General features: G+C 41.6%; 2 protein-coding genes across 4 annotated transcripts; one reads left to right on the top strand and one right to left on the bottom strand.

Moving 5' to 3' along the window:
* On the top strand, positions 837-2911 carry LOC8073064. Its single transcript, XM_021449072.1, has 2 exons — positions 837-2046; positions 2440-2911. Exons 1-2 carry the CDS (start codon positions 918-920, stop codon positions 2454-2456), a joined length of 1146 nt encoding a protein of 381 aa, XP_021304747.1. The 5' UTR covers positions 837-917; the 3' UTR covers positions 2457-2911.
* On the bottom strand, positions 4924-10805 carry LOC8058834. 3 transcript variants are annotated; one of them, XM_021449460.1, is made up of 4 exons: positions 10630-10805; positions 9037-9092; positions 8159-8246; positions 4924-7415 (listed from the first exon to the last, which is right to left on the bottom strand). In XM_021449460.1, exon 4 carries the CDS (start codon positions 7141-7143, stop codon positions 5284-5286), a length of 1860 nt encoding a protein of 619 aa, XP_021305135.1. In that variant the 5' UTR covers positions 7144-7415; positions 8159-8246; positions 9037-9092; positions 10630-10805; the 3' UTR covers positions 4924-5283. The 3 variants fall into 3 exon arrangements, with proteins under 3 accessions (XP_021305135.1, XP_002437055.1, XP_021305134.1); XM_002437010.2 differs by lacking the exon at positions 9037-9092; XM_021449459.1 differs by lacking the exons at positions 9037-9092; positions 10630-10805 and adding an exon at positions 10269-10506.

Genomic DNA, 21420 nt, shown 5'->3' with positions numbered 1-21420 from the left:
GAAAAAATAAGACTCCAAGTCTTATTTAGACTCTAAGTCTACATTGTTCGAGGTAATAAATAACTTTAGACTCTATAATAGAGTTTGCATTGAGCAACTCCAGCCCACCTCCTAAACAAGTCCCTATTCTAAATCTAGGGACTTGATAAAAAAATTAACTCCAACCCATCTTCTACTTGGGCTCTCATTTTCTATGCCCTCCCAAATTATAGTTTCAGCCCCTCACATCTAGAACCCCAATGGATCCCATCTACTTTCCTCTCCCCACCCATAAATTAAAACAAGAATATGTGAGATAAGGACTTGGTCTATTTTTATCTATTTGAATTGGGTCTTAATTTGAGCCCCTACTTTTTTTATCATAGCTTGTAAATAAAAGTTTAAGGGTTTAATTTAGGTACTCCCTCCGTTCCAAATTATAAGTCATTCTAAAAATCTTGGAGAGTAAAAGTTTTTCAAGTTTGACCAAATTTATATAGCAAAATAATAACATTTTTGGTTAAATTCTTTGTTAGTTATATTTTCATAGTGTACCTATTTTATAACATAAATCTTTATATTTTTCTCTATATTTTTTGTCAAACTTGAAAATGTTTTAACTCTCCAAAATTCTTAAAATGATTTATAATTTAGAACGGATGGAGTACTTGATTGGAGTTGCTCTAAGTGCCTTACAAAAGATTCCCTTCTCCGGTTCTCCCAAGTCCCATCCCAACTACTTTGTGCCACCGAGACAGAGAGCACTGGGGCTAAACGCCTGAACCACTCCCGCTGCCAGCCTGGCCCCAGATGGCATTTGGCCAGCGCGTGCTACTTGTACTGGCATTGAACGGCCATCCCAGTTCCCAAAGCATTTTCCCCCAACCGACCAACTCTCGGTTTCGTTTCGCCAGCACAGCACACAATCCCACACTGCGATGGCAGCGCCGCCGGCGCCGGGGGAGGGGGAGCTGACGGAGGTGCTCATCGGCGAGATCATCCACCGCTTCCCGCCGAACAATCCGGCATGCCTCTTCCGCGCTTCAGCCGTTTCCCGGGCGTGGCGTGCCTTCGTCACCTCCGACGATGTCCTCCGCCGCTACCGCGAGTTCCACGGGGCACCGCCGGTTCTGGGCCTCCTGCAGAACCGCGATCCTGCCGACGAACCAGAGCCTCCTGCACAAGTGCAGCCTCGCTTCTATGCCACCGCTACCCCTCCCCCGCCGATCAACCTGCCCAACATCCAGGGCGACTACTCGCTCCTTCTCGACTGCCGCCACGGTCGCGTGCTGGTCCATACCATATTTCCCCACGGCCTCATCGTCTGTAACCCCATCACCGGCGAGCAGCAGGTCCTGCCCGACTATCATGTGTTTCCCTTCAGTTGCTTCGGCGGAGCGGTGCTCTGCGCCGTCGACGACTGCGACCACCTCGACTGCCATGGGGGCGCCTTCCGCGTGGTCTTCACGGGCACCATCAACACCGACGCTGAAGCGGACGAACACATCGACGAGGTCTTCACATCGGCGATCCTCTACTCTTCGGATACCGGATTCTGGACCGCGCCGACGACAGTCCACCCCGGCCCCCTCATGAACTCCAACGACGTGATGGGCCCAAGCCTGCTCGCCGGCGACGCGGTGTACTTCACCCTGGACCTCCAGAACAGCCGCACTGTTCTCAGGTACGATTTGGGCGGGGCGGCCCTGTCTGTGATGAACGCGCCACCGTCGGTCAGGACTAGGAGGGACACGTTCCTGGTGACGGGGGAGGACGAAGGGCTGGGGTTTGCCGCCGTGGAGGACTACCGCCTCCGCCTGTGGTCGTGGAGCGAGGCTGTATGGGCGCCGTGGAGGGACATCAGCCTGGAGACGATGATACCCTTGACCATCGGAGACCCCACCACCGAGCTCAAGGTGATCGGCTTCGCAGAGATGTCTGGTGTCATCTTTGTCATGGCAAATGGCATCGTTTCCGCTCTCGAGTTGATGTCTGGCGAAATCAGCGAGGTCAGAGAGACGCTCAACTCCAGCACTATCTTTCCCTTCGAGAGCTTCTATACTCCAGGTTCGAGACTACTCTGTGCTTCACTCATCACATAATAATGCTGTGTTGTGCATCATAAGTTAGTGCTGTTCAATTAATTACCTGTTTGCGGCAACTTGATTTCTCTTGTGATTGCTGGTAGGCAACTTTTAGTTGATGCCATCATCATCAGTTCCTCACAGAAACTTAAGTGTATTTGTGATTTTCCTCAGTAACTGAACAGTCATAGTAATATTGTGCATAATAATGTCGATAATTTCATCAGTTCCATTCCTCAGTAATGTTGTGCAAATGTACATGTGACAATTTAACTGCCATAGTTGCGGCCACTTTATTTCTCATTTGATTGCTGAAAAGCAATTTTAGTTTACGCCATCATCAATTTTTCTTACCAATATTTGTGTTTTTCTGCAGGAATGGGGGGTGCATAAGGATCTCACTTTCCAGTTCGAGGGTCTTCTTCAGTGTTATACATCTACCCTGGTAGCATTGCAGGAAGATAGCGTTCTTGGCCTTTCTGCAAGAGGGTAACTGCACTAGAATTGTAGTACTCTCTTTGTGCTTGGGAACTGAACTGATGGTAACTGCAGTAGAATTGTAGTACTACTCTCTTTGTGCTTGGGAACTGAACTGATGGTAACTGCAGCAGAATTGCACTGTAGTTCGCAATCAGACAAGGAGAATCATACGATTCCTCATGTTACCTTGATGAATTTTTGGTAACTTCATGATTACGCGAAGGTCTGTTATGCTTATTTTAGACTTCAATTGTAGTTAATGTTCTTCTTGTGTTCAGCGGGCTGATTGGATTTTTGAACTGATGCGAGACTCTGCTTCTCTGTTTCTGATGAAAGAATCTGTGTGGATCTTTTTCGTTTCAGTATAATGTCTTGAAAATGGAATGCATATGTGTTAAGCAAGAGAGGTACGTGTCTGGAGTTTGAGCTTGCTTTCTACTCACTCCGTCCTAAATTATAAGTCATTCCAAGAATATTAGAAAGTTAAAATATTTTAAGTTTGACCAAAATTATAGAAATAATTATAATAAATAGTTATATTATAAAAATATAATTAATTAAAAATCTAATGGTATTTAGTTGGTATTATAAATGTTATTATTTTATCATATAAATTTGGTCAAACTTGAGCTGACTCTCCAAGATTCTTAGAATGACTTATAATTTGGGATGAAGAGAGTATTTGTTATTAATAATTTCGTCAAGCGTGAATGTTCACTGGTGGGAGCTTGTGGTGTTAGGTTATTCTATCTGGGATTGCAAACTACCCAACCGTCTATTCCATAAATCTCGGTGGCTATAGAAACCTAGCGAGCGCAGGACTAGGGATAAAAACGGTACGGATATTTTTCGACCATATTCGAGATTGAATTCGTTTAGAGAGATTTAGATTTGTCCGTATTCGAGTCCGAATATTCAACATCCGATATCGTATTCGTATCCGAATACTTAAATCGTATATTTGTGATGTCGACATCCAATCATATCTTATCCGATATGGTTGATATTATCCGTATTCGAATCCGAATCCGACCAAAAATATGAAAACAAATATGATATCAGTAATATCCGTCCGTATCCGATCCGTTTTCATCTGTAGGCAGGACACAGGACGAGCGACCTCATCCCGGGCACCTTTAGTGCTGATTAGATGTCCTTCAGTGCTAATGCGATGCCCTCCGACCATTCCCAGTCCCAGACAGTGCATCGTGCCTGAGCGCCGAACCGCCGGCCAATGCAGAAGCAAAGCGCAGCCCGGTTTAGACGGCCTGTTGGAGATCTCTAAAATTTTGAGAGGTTTTCTATTTTAGATATTAGGCATGTCAGCAAAACTGTACTTTTTACATGAAACGAATAGAAGAGAGAAGGAAATAGTTTCACCATAGTAAAACCCCGCGGGCGTTGTTTCCCACGCGGTGAAACTGGATGAAATCCCCACTGAGGGTTAAATCGTTTTACCATCTTGCATGTGATCCAATCATTTTGCAGCAATTAAATGCTTTGCTTAGCTTTGGAAACAACAAAGTGAAATGCTTCATTAATGGGGTTATTTTATAGATGGTTTCATTTCAATCTTGATGACGTGTTGGTATGTGAAACCGTATAGTGACACTATCCATTTAGACTGACCTTAGCTAAACCATGAAATTTAGACTTTAATTCTAGATGGATTCTTGGAGTTGCTCTTAAGTCGAAAAGCTATTTGGTTATGGAAAATCAAGTAGAGTAATTAATAACCAAAATCTCTCATAACTATATATAGACAAGAAAATATCCATAAGAGAATGGTGTCAAATATAAACAATGAGAGGCAGCAGTGTTAAGCAATCATAGTTAACATTCATGTCCATATAATACTTGCATTCATCAATGAATTTCTAACATTTATGTCTTATGGTACTTCCATTTATCATTGAATTTATAACAATCATATCTTATAATATGCTCCAATGAGAAAGAGCATAGGTTGATGCACCAGCACCGGAGTTAATTAACGACACGCCCACGTAACATCACCATGCATAGAGCAGGGAACATGGACAGGTAACTCCTTCGAGAAACAAAGACATTACAATTTACATCATTTGAGGACAACACTTGAAGCTTTCAAGGCAAACTTCTGAAATAAACAAATGCCCATTGCCTGTCTTAATTCAACAGAATTCATTGTATAGGAAATAACTCAAGCAGGGAACATGAGACAGTCAACTCCTTAGAGACAAAAACAATTCAATTTACAACATTTAAAGACAACTAAATTTCAAGCTTTGGAGTGGAACTTCTGAAATAAAAATGATGAATTAAATAGATAGAACTCAATAACTCATTGACAAGATCACAGTTGGTATTTAGTACGACTAAACTGAAAGGAGCAACAGAATACAAAGAACATTAAGAACATATCATAAGTGTTCAAACAGTTCACACATGCATTGACAGTAGCACAACTCTAGTCTTGTACTCAAATAGAACAAGAAACATACACATCTCAAAGATTATTCTTACATTTCCAAGCAACAACTTTAATATCACACTTAAGTGCTAATATATATTACAGTACTTTCCCTGGTTATTTATCACACAAGATACCTAAAACTACAACAAAACACGCAAGTCCCCTATAAAACATAAACGCTATGTTATCAACATGCCTGACTCCTAGATACAGAATGGAAAGAACCGAAGGTTATTTTCAGTTGACATAAGCAAAGCCAATTGAACAGGATTGGTGTTTTACATGCTACAGCCAATTGCCAGTAGAAGTGCTTGCATCCATATTGCAGCTTAATTGCTTTCCAATATTCATCCCAGTAGAAAGCATAACCATAATATTACCACCACGTACCCTCCCCTCTGGAGCAGAGATTAGTGTGTGACCAAGAGCCTCAGCAGGATGCGCAACATTGCTGGTACCTTCACCAAAATTGGAAGAATCGAATGCCCCACTCTCCATGGTTCCAGTGCTGTTCATAACAGATCCTGATGAACCCATAGCACCAAGTGTCTCACCGCCACGTACCCGGCTGTCTTCCACCAGAGCATTATGTGCAACACACAGTCCATTCTTACCCCTTGAAAAGCGCTCGCAAGGAGAACTGCCTGCACCAAGGTCAGAGCCTAGTTGGCCCCATAAGCAACGCTTGCCTCCCCCATGAGCCTTGCAAAAATCAGTGCTCCCCTGTGCACTCTTGCTGCAGCCAGCAAATTGACATCTTTTGCCCCCACCATGACGAACACAGCAGTCTGTTCGTCCTCTAGCACTCTTGGTGCATCCTGGTACCACACATCGCTTTCCACCTCCATGGGCAACACAGAACTCAGTGCCACCGTGGACACTCTTTGGGCAGCCTTCAGCTGCACAGCGTTTCCCTCCTCCATGGCCCTTGCAGAAGAGCGTACTGCCCTCAGCACCCTTGCTGCAATTTGGATATGTGCATCTCTTACCACCACCATGGGATTTGCAGAAACTAGTGCTGCCCTGAGCACCTTTTGTGCAACCTTCATGTTTGCAGCGCCTCCCACCTCCATGAGCAATGCAAAAGCCAGACTGTCCCTCCGCACTCTTTGTGCAGTTCTCTTTTTGGCATCTCTTTCCCCCACCATGTTTAATACAAAGGCCAGATTTTCCTCTTGCAGCCTTTTTGCACCCTTCATTGCTGCAGCGGCGGCCACCTCCATGAGCTATGCAGAAATCAGTGCGACCCTCGGCACTCTTTGTGCATCCAAGATGCTCACAGCGCCTACCACCTCCATGAGCTTTACAGAAGATAGTTTTTCCCTCAGCCCCTCTCTTGCAACCCTCTCTCTGGCATCTTCTACCACCGCCATGTGAAATGCAGCGCCCGGATGAACCGCGAGCACCTTTAAAGCATCCTGGTTCTGAACAAGTTTTTGTGCTACTACAGCGCTGTTGTGGGCCGACAACTCCTGAAGAACAAGCTACTGGACTTTTTGGCAGTTGTATCGTCGGTTGCAGTGGAATAGGACTGTGGAATTGATTGGAACCAACTGGTAACAGGTAAGGAAGTAGCTTACCACCAGATTTCCTGCGTGCAGATGTTGATCCTTCATCAACAGATGGAACTGAAGCCACATTGCATGATTGTAGCAATACTGTGTTATCTTGGGTGGCCATATTAAGGTCCACATCAGTAACAACAGATTCAGAAGGTCCGACTGTCAAAGATAACTTAAGGTCCATCACAGGCTGCTTCTCCAAAGCTCTCCTAGCATTAAAAGCATTCGTGCCCAATTTTGATGTGCCTTCATTACACAGACTGAACTGAAAATTTAGGTCCAAGTCAATAGATGATCCATCATCCTTATCCTTTGCAGCAGAAGACAAGGTGCAGCATGTACCCATGCTCTGCTTGCTGGAGTCAGAGGAACTTGAGGAGTTACCTAGGCCAAGTGACAAGTCAACCCACTTCCGCTTGATCCCTTTTGATATAATATAAGTGCTGTCTTGAGAAAGCACATCAACTTGTGTAGGACAACCTCTTGGTTCCATGACTACTGGTCTAAGAGTGGTCCAGGTTCCTAGGGTGTCTGAATTCGAAGATTTTCTGGTATACCCTAAGTGTTCAAGCGTATGATCCATTGCTGCTAGTAGCAGAGAATACCACCAAATTAGACTGATCTTTTTCGGGAAAGTACAGTCAGCATCACTTCTAGGTTACATAATGCAATGAAATAGTTAGAAATATATGCTTGTTAGCAGCCCCTTCGTGTCCTTGCATCCTCCACTAACAAACCCAGAAGTATCATGGCGATCCATTTGTTAGCACTCTATGAAGAGAATCTATTTATTTAACAAAGCCAGAACACTCAGAAGCAACTCATATTTCTTCTAAATTACCAGAGCTTGCAGGTCTGCACAGTTGAACAAAATAATGATAATGTCAATATTCATGAATCCAAAAGGACTACTGTACATACAACAAATGTACAGGTGGTTGAAACAAACTGCATTCAAAATCTGCTAATGAACTTTATGCGTGAATACAGGTGGTGTTGAACTGATCACAGAACATCATATTAATTGAAATAACAAGCAAAATATTAGCTACAACACAATGTATATTTGCAGTGTCCTTTTGCAGAGTACAGATGAGTTCATCTAAGCTACTCACTGCCTCAGAAAACATAGATTTGAAAATGATAAATCAAATCTTAAAAGAACAGAACCAGATGCTTTTTCATTCCTGGGAAGTGGTGCAGTTGACTATTTAAACAAGGCAAAATTGGCCACCAGACACTGGAAGTAGCCTCTCTTTGCTAGCGGACATGCAAAATGGAGCAGTTTGCTAGTGGGCACCAACGTTGTTGTCAAATTTGCATGTCCGCTAGCAAAGAGAGGCCACTTTCAGTGTCCGGTGGCCAATTTTGCCTTGAAATAAATGTCCACGTAGATTTCAAATAACACCTAAAGTTGAAAAATAAAATGTTATATGATCTAATGGTCATCATCAGGCATAACCAATTTATGAGAAACAGGAGTCCAGGTTCATAATTTAGCAGCATATTGAATGAATGCATACTCATGTTATCTATCGGCAAGACAGATATATGTAGAAAGCTGAGTGAAGAAACAGATAAAGGTTTGTGATTATTACCAGTGAGTGAAGAAACAGCAATAGCTTTTCAATACTGTGAAAATGGCAGTGCTGTTGGTATAGAAATTCAACAAGACCACTCTGAAAACTGAACAATAAAAACATGAGTTAGAAAGCAAAGACTATATGACAAGCTTTGAACTTCAACTAAATCTGTGATAAGTGCTAACAGCTAGACAAACCATCCAAACAAACCAAACCAAAGTGAAGCAAGTGATATGGACATCAGCAAGAAACCAAAAGATTAAAAGAACCACTGATGAAGCAAGAAGCATGTACCACACAAGTTTAATCTGTAAATAAATAACTAGAATATTTATATGCACGACACGCAAGTCATACACAAAGAAGTGGCACTGGACTCTAAATAGGTTCACCACTGTACATCTAGAGGCACGATGTACACACCATAATGAACTTTGTGGAAGCACTGCAACTCCACAATGAATGTGTGTTCAATGGGACTATCCCAAGAGTTCAACTTGTTCTTGGACAGATTTTGGAGGCACACCTCTGGTGCCTTGCAGGCACTAGAGGTTTTGGTTCCAGATATTGGCTGGCCCATTTGGTGTTTGGTCGAGTTGCTTGTTTATTCTTTTGAAGGCGCACATGTATTCTGCCGCTTGCTGTGGGGTGGTGTGTGTGTGTGTATGGTGCGTGAGTGCGGTGTGTTTATATTATTTTCCTTCTTAATGTAATGATACACAGCTCTCCTGCGTATTAGGGGAAAAAAGGATAATGGAATTTTGTCTTATAAGATTTTTCAATTATCAAAATTTCCATAGTAGTAATTCACCTGGATCAACAGTACTTAGTCTTAAAGATAACAATGGAAGATGGAATCTAATAAGCAACTAGATGAGGGGAAAGGACAACACCTTTCGTATGGCATGTTCACAATGAACAAATGAAAGCATCCAAAGAGCTCAGCACTCTAGATAAGTAGCACAGTCAGACACTTTACACCTTAGGAGGAATAATGTCAACATCACAAAAAAATTCTGAATCTGTCAGCACCACCAGGCAAAATAGATTTTCACCTTAAGACTGAACAAACCAGCCATAAGAGCAGTGGGTCTGCTGAATAAAAGATATCAATCTTCAAGAAGCATCTTTTTGCTGGTTTCAAAAGAAAAAAAGAAGAATCTTTGTGCATTGCACTGGAACTTAGCACTATAAGGGACAGAAAAAGATCCCTTGCATGATAAACTCAATACATAGAACAGATCAAAACCATTTAATTTTAGTGGAACTTCACTCTGGTAGGTTTCGCAGTCAGCCACTTTACATCTTAGGAGGAATATGTCAACATAAAAGAATATTCTACATTCAGATCAGCACCAACGCATGGAATGGAATTTTATCAGAAGATTCAACAAAAAGAACTCTAAGATGAAATATTCGACTGAAGCAAAAGTAAATAATCCATTAATCTTCATTCTCACAGGAAGCTGTGTGCCATCAAGGAGTGAAATGTATTGACTACAAGGAGGGGTAAAAAGAAAGAATATATTTCCTGTAACACACTTGATACATGGAACAAATCAAAACCATCTAAAGTAGCCACAGCGCACTCTAGCTAGGATCCACAGTCAGCCACTTCACAACTTTTAGGTGTCATGACAAGAATATTCTGTTTTTGGGTCAGCAACAACAGGCACCACAGAATTTTTTCTGAAGCTAACTATATAAAATTTGCATATAAGACCAGTAATCTACTGAATCAGTAGTAATTAGGGAAATCTACCAACAGAATCTATTGAGCGCTGTGAAAACTTGAAAGAACATGTTTCACAATTTCTAGGGATGCAAGTTCTAATTAACGTTGGGTCATTGGGTCAACCCAAAAATTGCCCAAACGAACTAAAATGGCAATTCGCGTAATTTAATTGAAGGGGAGAAATTAACTAGAATAGCATATGACTGTAATCAGTTAGCTGACCCCAAAAAATCAACATTGGGTATCAACTTCATCCTTAGCAATATCACAAAAGGCCAAGAACAGCACACATAATTGGGCATCTCACTGAGTTAGAAGAAGAGGAGTACATGATTTACTGCAAAATATATAAGAACGAGCCCAGCCAATGATGCAGTTGTATAGCCGTACCCGGGGACCGCAAGCGCGGGGAAGCTGGCCACCAATCTCAAAAGCTGATGAAACCGTGATATCACGGAGACCCCAGAACATAAGGATCCGTGCTCCTCACGACCGCTCAATAACATCTACAGCAGGTCAGGAGGCCAGGAAACAAGGGAAAGGCAAGATGCCAGCACCAAGAACATCGCAGCAGGAAGCAGCCGGTCGCGATTCTAGACGCATTTAAAAGCTCCCGCAGGGGCCGCGCCTGGCCAAGGAGTCCCGGACAACGCCAGGGTCCGCGAGGCGGCAATCAGCCAGGGGACGGGACTAACAAGCGGGGGAAACAAACAAGAACGTGTGGCGTCGAGACGGGGAGGCGGAGACCGACCTGGGAGGGACGGGACGAGCGGGGGGGCGGAGGTGCCGAGGCGTCCGTTGCGGAGGCGCGCGAGAGTTTCTCGGAGACGAGGAGGGAGGGGAAAGCGAGCGGCGGGCGTGGAGTCGGAGGTGGAGGAGGACAGAGACAAGTGGAGGAGGCGAGTCGGGAGGGGGACGACGCGATCTGGTGGAGTGGAGGGTCTCATGGTCGACGTGGCCACGTGACAATCCTGGGGGCACCACTCAACTTTTTTTTTTTTTGAGACAATTGCGCGTATCTGGCCTAGCTAGGCACCACCAATGCTGCCTGCAAGCGTATCAAATTGGATGCGCAATTTCTCGGACCAGCGGCATGAGTTAGGCTCGGTTTGTCAGGCCTTGTAGCAGTTTCAGCAGTTGTTTGTCAAGCCTTCTATAGCAGTTTTAGAATTGTTCTCTATCAAATAAAATAAAATGAAATGATTCTATCGATAGAGCCCGTAAGGCCTTCATAGTGTGAGTGATGTCTGGTACTAGTGGCGGAGCTCGGTCGAAAATTTAGGTGAGGCGAATTATGGACGTAATCTTTTGATGACATCATTCAAACTATAACAGTTCTTTTTTGACAACAATATATATGACAAATTTAAAGATTGGCCGAAGAATGATCTCTCGTATTAGTGGTTTACATTTATCAACCAAAAGTAATCCAGCAACCCAACAAATGTCACGGCGCCGTTCGAGACTGAACGCCGCTGCTCTAACCATGCCACTTGCCTGCCGTCTTAAGGAAGAAGAGAGTAGTAGTAAGGCTGTCTCCAATAAGAGACTCATTTGGGAACCCAAACCTAAAATAGATCTCCAACACAATACATATAGCCTCCAACAGAGTACTCATGCAGAAGACCCATTTTAGGTATCAGGAGAGACATAACCCAAATTTGGGTATCCTCTTTCCTTGAGACCTATTTGCAGAAAGTGTTGTATTTTAGGTCTTGTTGTTGGAAAAGACTTAAAATATGTATTGAACTTTTTACCTGTAGCGCTACCTAAAGGACAAATAGGTATTATATTTTAGGTATCAATTGTTGGAGATAGTATTTTGGGTAACAATTGTTGGAGATAATCTAAGGGCTCCAGTGCGGCAGTAGGTGGGGCAGTTGCCCCACCCTGCCGTATGGAGAGCTCCGCCTCTGTCTGGTACTGCTCACGTATGCTAGTTTATAGTGATATTTGATTGGGTTTAGGACTGCAGCGTGTAAGGCCTTGTTTAAATCAAAAACTTTTTGAATTTTGACACTGTAGCACTTTCGTTTTTATTTGACAAACATTGTCCAATGATGGAGTAACTAGGCTTAAAAGATTTATATCGTGATTTACATGTAAACTGTGCAATTAGTTATCTTTTTTATCTATATTTAATGTTCTATGCAAGTGCCGCAAGATTCGATGTGAAGGAGAATCTTGTAAAGTTTTGGGTTTTTGGGTGCATCTAAACAAGGCCTAAGTGATGCCAAAAAAAAGTAGCGCTCATTCTATTTTTATCAACAGTCGGAGCAAAGTGTTGGGTGCAGTCTTACAACAACAATATAACATTGATTCTTTATTATTTGGAGCAGTGGCGCAACTACATTCTCCGCTCCTAATTTTTTTGGCAGGGCTTCAAATTGGCACCGCCTGCAACAGCGTATGAAATGACTTTTGAATGTTCTCTCTTCTCTTTTGGCACCACTCAAGCATAACATTGTGGAAGGCCTAAAAATGTGCTTTCACATAGCTTTAGAACAAGAAGAAGTCAAAATAATAGCTTCTCCTAGATTCACCTTGTCCTATATAGTGTTATGTGAGAGCATATTTTAAGGAAGTCTATATGTAGAGCTATTTAACCAAATGATTTACCAAAACGGCTCTAGCTCTATCGATAGAGCTATTCATGGAGCGGAAGCTCAAAAAACAACTTCACGGATGAAGTGGAGTTGTGCCAAAGAACCTTAGTGTATTTCACATGAAAGAATACAAGCACATCATCGTATCTCTATGAACCCTAACAACATATTAAATAATTAGACGCGCGGAAGCCCCTGCCCTAGCGTCGCCGCCGCCGTAGCTCCCGTCATCCACCGCCGCTGGTCCCCCTCCCTTCCCCTTTGGTATCTCACCGGAGGTTGAAGGGAGTGGGGATCCATTGTTCCTAATAAGTTTTTCTTTAGTAGATCAAGTCTAGGTTAGTGTCTCTCCATGCCAAATTGTTTGGTATTGGAGTTTTATCTTCTTCTCTTCTCCGGCGACGGTGAAGGAGAGAGGTAGAATCGGCTTCTCCAAGGCGGCTCCGTTGAAGATAAGGACGACAACTTCAGCGTCAGCATCTTCATCGATATGACGACATGGAGACTTTTATTTCCGGACGGCGGCATCAAGGCGGAGATGATGTCACCGCCATGGAATAATTTTCTCCAGTCTCTTCTCCATTTTATTGTGGTTAGATCTAGCCACAATGAAGGACTGGGAAGAATAATTTTCAGATTAGTCATCCTCAGTCTTCGGTGGCAGAAAGAAGAAGAAGGACGACACCAGAAAGAAGAAGTTCCTCAATTCCGCCTACTGAAATGTTCGCCGTCGTTCGTTGGGTATTTGTTCTCAGGGCATTTGCTGAGTGTTTGCCTATGCGGTCATCTATACTGCAAAGCATTTAACAGATTAGGTTTTGAGTTGTGCTTTACACAGCGTAAGTACTATATTGTAATCCAAAGTGTCTGTAACGTGTTTGATATACTCAGCTGTCATATAATATAATTCTTCTTTCATAAAAAAAACATATTAAATAATCCGTGTTTGCATAGATATCTCGTTTATCAACATGTCGTTTTTCATCGAGCAATAATCTATGTCTATTTGCTCGCAAAAAAAATAATCTATGTTTATTATCAAAATACAAAATATATTGCTCTATCTTTATTGGCTCATCATCTCATTCTCGCCGCTTTTCATCTATCACTCACCTCTTCCTTGCATTGGCGTCTTTCACTTAGTTTAGAGTTAGGGAAATCTTAGGCGTTGCTTAGTTCGCTAGCTGAAAAGTTTTTGAGTACTGTAGTACTTTTGTTTGTATTTGACAACTATTATTCAATCATAGATTAGGGCTCAAAATATTTGTCTTACAAAATACAGGTAAATTGTAAAAATAATTTATTTTTTATCTATATTTAATGTTCTATACATGTGCCGCAAAATTTGATGTGACAAAGAACCTTGAAAAGTTTTTAAATTTTAGGTGTAAGAGCAACTCCAACAGAGTTGGTAAAAATAAATAGCTAAACTCATGATTTAGCTAACCTTCAAAATAAAAACTCGAGCAAAAAAAAAAACACAAAACTCCAACAACCTTTCTAATAGGATGAAGTGAATGGCTAGCAGTATATGCAAGCTATATCTAGCATGCGAAAATTCCGAGATACATGACTTGTTATTTTAGACAGCCAGATACAATAGCTACTCTTTTTTTTTCTAAAATAACCAAATATAGATTACACAACATAAATAACTCTTCTCTGGGTGTATGCACCGCTTATGTTTGTGGCCTAGTTGACCAAGCCTAGGCCCCACAAACGTGTGGTTAGTCTTCCATGTTTTTCAACCTCACAATAGATGTACGTAATAGCCACTTATTTTTAAAAAGTCAATCCCCAATTAATTTTTCATGCCCGAGATTAATCCTTTGTCGTAGCTAGTGTTTATTAAGAACCCTGTATAATTTAATTGGCATCAGATTAGGCCATGTCTAATTAAATCTAATAAGATAGCTAGCTAATTATGGGCCTTAAACTCCAACATGTATATCATGTTGCAACACGCAAAGCATGTTTATACTAAACCAAAGATTAAAACCTAAATAGATAGTATCATGTGTGCTCTATCATGTGGATAATAGCTATAGAAATTGAGAGCTACTATTCAGTTATTGGAGAATAATGGGCATCCAAACTCTAGTCGTTACAAGTCTTTGATCTCTGGACACTAGCCAGGTGACCCTCTTAGCTTTTACTCACTTACACAAATGCTATATGACACATGTGTATTTTTATTATTTGTTGGCACATGAATTTTTTGTCCGCTGGACGAAGAATCGACGTCTGTTCGCGCCCATTTGCCTTGTGACACTGACGTGCAGGTGAAAGGTCCTTGTTTGGTTTTGGTAATTGAGTGACAACTTAGGTGGACTAATAGTGTTTATGTGAGATACACAGGAGATTAGTCCACAGGTGATGATGTGATGATGGAGGAGCTCATTGCATATGAGACATGACATGGAGTCATGTGACCAAGGTGGAGAAGATCAAGATGAGGCTTGGCTCGATGGACCGGTTGCAAGAGTGAAGGGCAAGTTGGAAGCTTTGAAGCGAAGGACCGCGTGTGACGGTGAAGCTTGAGCAAGACTTGGCGCCGATGGACCGAGGCAACGGTGAAGAGCAAGTGAGGTCAAGATCGATGAACCAATACGGTCACGTGATGATATGAAGTGGATCATATCATTTGGTGATTGGTTGGTGCATGTGTTGCATCAATATTGGAGGAGATGGAATGGAAAGCGCAAGGCAAAGGTATAACCTAGGGCATTTCCATTTCACCGGTCATAGGTGTGTAGAAAAGTTTATGACCGGATTTAGGATAGATGGCCGTACTATCAAGAGGGGCAAACTTGTTTGCATATCGGTCATCTAGTGCCACTTGAGCGATCTAATTTTGCATACGTGTTAGGATCGAGTGACGTGGCAAGTTGAGAGGCTAACTCTTTTGAGAAAATGTTTGTGAAATGCTAACACACGTGCACATGGTGGTTTACACTTGGTGGTGTTGGCACATTTTCAAAGGAGGTGGAGTTCCTAGGGTTGAGAGGGGTGTGGGTTCCTCTCTCCCTCCCGCCGAGCTTGAGAGACGGGATTCGACGCTTTTGAGAAAATTAAGTGTATATTTTCTATTGCGCCGGTATGAAATTTGGAGAAGTTGTGGGAGTGTTTCTCGCACCGGACGCTGGTGTTGGCAGCACCGGACGCTGGTCCAGAGCGTCCGGTGTGGTGTCAGTCTTTGGCTCAGGTGTACAGAGTGCACCGGATGCTGGCACCGGACGCTGGGCGGTTACTGTTCGAGCGTCCGGTGGTGCATGACGTCAGCGAGTGCGCGCGAGGAGTTTCTGACCGTTGAGCACCGGACGCTTAGGGTGCGTCCGGTGGCATGTGTCCGGTGACCGTGCGAGTTTGCGGAGCTCTCTGTGCACGAGTCCGGTGAACACCGGACGCGTCCGGTGTGACGCAGTAGAGCGTCCGGTGGTGCTGTGCAGGCGCACGTGCGTAGTAGCCGTTGGTGGATACGGTCGAGTTCAAACGGCTAGTGACACGTGGCTGACGCCTGAGCACCGGACGCTGAGGGTTGAGCGTCCGGTGCCCATGTGTTTTGCCCAATGAAGGGGTAACGGCTAGTTTAGCCCTTGGGCTATAGATAGAAGTGGTGGCCGGCCTTGGCAAGTGCTGAGCATTCTTGGGACTTAGTGTCCATGCTTAGGGAGTGCTAGTGAAGCCTCTAACTCACATATGCTTGATAGTGATCATCCGATTGTGTGAGTGAGCGATTCTAGTGCGTTGCATTGAGAAATTGCATCGAGTGGCATTAGGTGTTCGTGTTGCAAGCCTGTGGTGCTTGTTACTCTTGGAGGTTGCCACCTCCTAGACGGCTTGGTGGCTTGTGACTCCGTCGAAGCACGCAAGGAGATTGTGCGGTGCTCCGGAGAAGAGATTGTGAGGGGTACGGTGCTCACCCCGCGGGGATCGCGAAGAGCAACTCTAGTTGAGCGAGACATGAAGAGCGACAAGTGGTCCGGCCGGGTCAAGTGCTAGAGCTTGTGGTAAGCACTCCACGTGGGAGAGTGTGACTTGCGGGTCACCACTAGCAAGAGGACCGGCGGCAACCTTGGAGCTTGTCTCAACGAGGACCTAGCTTGGTGGCAACCAAGTGAACCTCCGGAGAAAATCATCGTGTCAACATTTGTTCTTTCCGTTGGTTTGTAAGTCCCTAACACAAGTTTGTTCTTACATTCATATACTTGTGATTGTGTAGTTGCTCTTGTAATTAGTTAGCTTGTGTAGCTTTCTAGTTACCTTCTTGCTTGTGTAGCTAGAAGTAGTTCTCTTGCGTGACTAATTTGGTTTGTGTAACCTTGTTAGTCACATAACTTAGTTTGTGTAGCTAAGTAAGTTGCGCTCTCTAATTTGACATTAGTTGCCTTGTTATTGAGCTTGCTAGTGAGCTTAAGCTTTGTGCGCTTTGCCTCACTAGTTTGTGTAGGAGCTCCCCCGGTTTGCAAAGTACTAGTTGCATAGGTTTGTGTGACCTTGCTTCTAGATTTGGTTAGGTGAGCTCTTGCTAAGGTAGCACCTAGCTTGCTTGTTTAGGATCTTTTCAAGGTGCTAGAGAACTTAGATAGAGGGGTGTAGTCTTGGCTAGTCCAATAGTTTTAATTCCGTATTTGTTTTCGGTTAGCCGGTGCGATAGTTTTTTAGAAAGGACTATTCACCTCCCTCTAGTCCGCCATCTTGACTCTTCAGCCGGGTCCACTCTTAGCATTACTGTTTCAAATTGGGAATCATGCCTGTTCATTCCCCGTCGTCTTCTCCCCTTCGACGCTCTCCTATCCATAGAGGCGAATCGAGAGGCGACCTCGCCGCTCCGACGCGCCCCACCTTTGCATGTTTCCTCCTCACTAATTTGGTCGCTCTTGTCATCTGCCGTTGCCAGAGATTTGGAGGTACTTGTGCGTTCGATGCTTGCTCCCCTTGTTTGTGTCGGCGTCACGGCGATTCGAGAGGCAACCTCGCCGCCCCGCCCCATTCTGTCTCTGTGCGTGGCCTCCTCCTCACCGAATCGATTGCTCGCTCCTCGTCTGCCATTGCTAGAGGTCTGGAGGTACCTGCGTTCGCTGTTTTGCTCCTTTGATATGAAATTTGTTGCTCTATGCAGCTGTTGTTGTGTAGATCTCTGTTCCTCAGCTGTTCCTGAGGTCCAGCGACAGCGCGTCCGTGTCGAGCGTGGCTTGTAGCCGCGCCGGGAGGCAGGCAATGACCTTTGGTACCTCTCCGCCGTCTACATATTGGGCTTTGTGAGCCACACGTTGTGCTTTGGGATGTCTGAAACAATGACAATGCTTAACCTAGAATAGGAACCTGTTATTTGTTAGCTGCATCCACAAATTACTGATTGATTTGAACTCTCATCCTGTGCTACAACTCCAACCCAATGAGATGCAGTAGCAGCAACGGACTCTGCTTGCTGATTTTAATAGGACACATGGATGACATATACACTGCTTTTGAACTTTATGTTTCTTTATGTTTGGGTAACCAATAGAACCCATGAACGGGCATATTTGTTGGTATATCTGAAGAAATCAGATTCTTTGTTTTCAGGCAGCGGGGCAACTCTATGGGCATCGCGTTTCTCTTTTGTGTTTGTGTCTATGTCAGTGTCAACACGATTTGCTTGCTTGTAAATCCCAATTGACACACATTATTTACTTAAGCTACAGTAGCCACTAGTCATCATGCTAAATTGAGCTCGGCTCCTCCTCCCACAGCAATGTCATTGATGAATCATTTTTTTTGTTTTACCCTGTACTACTTGACTATAGCCTCGTACTAGTTTCCAACATTTCTCTGTATATCTCTGTTTTGTACTCAAGTCTCAATTGAGCCCTTGTTATCTTCAGTTATGTCTTGTTAGATCTGCAAGAAGATAAACTACACTGCAGAGGTCAGGTAGATTTTAAATCATGTGTAATTATCTGCTCTGCACAATTATTCAATCAATAATATTTATGGCTTGCAAGAAGCTAAATATATTGCATTTTGAAGTTGCTTGTATGAATATACATGGTCGGCTAGATAGCTTTTTAGTACACAATTGTCTGCTAACTAGCTTAGCTTCTGGATTAGCACAGGATTGTCTGAAACTCGAGTTATTCTTGCAGGAAGCTAGATATATAGCAACCTGTGAGTTTTTTCTTCTGAAAATTAAATATTGTACTTCTCATGATCTGGAAATTTCTCAAATAGATGTGCTTGTGAGTTATAGCTTATTGAATTTGATGTTATAGATATAGTATCTAGTGATAAGGCTATCTGATTTGTGATCCCAGCTTCCTCATTGTACCTAATGTTCAATTTGTTTGGGAGCCATTTGTTTCCCCTACTTAGCTAGGAAATAACTCCAATGAATTGATACAAGGATTTCTAATTTAGAAATAAAACTAGGTCATTTAATTGAACATGTTACCAATTTCAATACTTTTATTGGCTTATTCTTTTGGAGATGTTTTGTAGAGTGGGTGCATACATATGCTCATAATTTATAGGGGACGTGTTCGTACGTACACATGAGCGTCTGTGTATTATATTATAGTATGTCGTCGCAAAGAAAAACAAATAGTATCTTACGCTTTAAATCAAATCTTTGTGGTATGTGTATGATGTGCATGTAACATGCATGGTGCATGTGCCGATGTGCGTGTGCATGTAAGATTTCTCTAAAAACAAGTACGAGTTACAAGTCACTCTCTTGAAATCCATATAAACAAACCATAGTTTACAAATTTTTTATTTGTTCGTGTAAGTTGTTTATGTCTTCAATGTACAGTTACTATTTTTAATGTATCAATATATACAAGGTATATCCTATATCTTGGTATCTATCTATTTGGTTGTCCCATCATCTTATAATTAATATTATGTTGAATCTCCATTAGCTTGGCCTAGTTTTAACCTAATGGAGATCATACTCCCTCCGTTTTTTATATTAGATTATTAGATGTTATATTAGTTTTGTTCTAAGCCAAATATTTATATCTTTAGCCATTACTTTGAAAACATATATATAGATTCGATCATATCATAAGGTTTATATTCTTAATACCTTTTTAAAACAATTGATTAAAAATAATAATGTTTAATTTAAGACAAAGCTAATATGACATATAAAAAGAATGGAGGGGTACATGCTTAGCTCATACCCACATAACTTTATTTCTAATTAAGAAAGTCGTGCTGCAACATGTGAGATATCCTTCTAGTGTATAAGAATTCATAAGTTTGTTCAAAATTAAATTATTTGTTTATAGAAAATAACAATAATAATATTTGTAATATTACCATTATTTAGTAAATTAAAATATATATTATTTGTTAGTAAACTTGGCTAAAATTATTGTATTTTTTAAACAAATTACACAGTACAACATAGACGCTCACAACACATGCACACAAACTCAACCTTATGAGCATCTACGAAAGGCTGTGCCTAGCAAATAACAAATTCTAAGATTGATAAAGTCATCATAGGTGTATCACTTTCAACGAACACAGTGCATACACTAAAAGCATAACATCGTTAAATCTTAAAATATTTTATTATAGTTTACCATATGAATACTCAAAATCTTTTAGGGGATGTTTGACAATTTTCATTTAGAAGAATTTAAATCTATTTAATAAATTAGGCTATTTGTCTTAGAATTTAACATTCCACTATTTTCCAAAGTTCACATATAAGTCTATCTCAAATTCATAGGATGAAAAATAACTATTCTATATTTCTACTTCAATATTTATAACATGCTTTTCAACTTACTCCTCTACAGACAAATACAACACATAAATATCTCTCTTATATAGATAACAATACTTGATCAATATAATCCATGTATAATTATATTAGTTTAATTAATACTCCCTCCATACCTATAAAGAAAGTCGTTTAGCACGGTGACACGGTCTTTAAAGCCTAACATTAACTCCTTGTTTTTATAAAAATGTTTATCAAAAAGTGGTATATGTATATTTTTGTAAAAGTATTTTCAAGGCAAATCTATTTATATGGTTTTCATGTTATTAAACTCAACAATTTAAAAGTTATTTACAATTATATTTTCAATATTTGATCCAAACCTTATTCAAAATAATTTTTTATAGGTATTTATAGGTATGGAGGGAGTATGTATCTAAATTATGATAATCATTAAAATGAATTCAATTCGAATGCTCCAAAAGAAGCCTTATATTTAATGACAAGAGCGGAATTTTCACGCCATTAGGGCACTCACAATGCAGACTCTATCATAGAGTCTAAAATTATTTATTACCTCGAACAATGTGAACTTAGAGTCTAAATAAGACTTGGAGTCTTATTTTTTCTACCTCTTTCTTCAATAAATATGCTGCCACATCAGCAAAATACCATAAATAATATGTAATTAATTGTTATGGACTCTGTGATAGAGTCTTGCATTGTGAATGCTCTTAGAGTCTCAAACAGCACGTACCGCATTACGAAACGTGTTTTTTTATTATTATTAGAACAAAAAAATGATCATGCAAATGACACGGACAAACGGAGACGACTAGGGAAACAATCAGCTAAGAGATAGGGAAACATCAGCAAAAGCACCAGGCACGTTAAATTATGCCATCAATCAATCTTGGTCGGTGAAAGCCGAGCAGCAATTTTCCAAATAGATTTGTATTTTAATTTTTTTGCTAAAACTGTCAAAATATCCTATCCAACAGTTTGGCAATTAGGCTTGACATTTATAGCAAGTTGGCAAATTCTCCTCCTTTCTTAGCATTTATGCGCACTTAGAATAGGCTTGGCATACTGCATGCGTGCACTTTATAGCAAGCTAACAACCTGATGCTTCTTCATTGATCCCTAGAACCAGCAGAATTTTTTTTGCCAAGTCAAAATTGCCAAACACTTAGAGATTCTCTTTTTGTTCCCTCTCCAT

This window comes from Sorghum bicolor, chromosome 10 (assembly GCF_000003195.3).
Source record: "Sorghum bicolor cultivar BTx623 chromosome 10, Sorghum_bicolor_NCBIv3, whole genome shotgun sequence".
Classification (NCBI taxonomy): domain Eukaryota; kingdom Viridiplantae; phylum Streptophyta; class Magnoliopsida; order Poales; family Poaceae; genus Sorghum; species Sorghum bicolor.
Note: the sequence above shows the minus strand (reverse complement) of the source record. Positions and strands in the feature narration are given on the sequence as shown.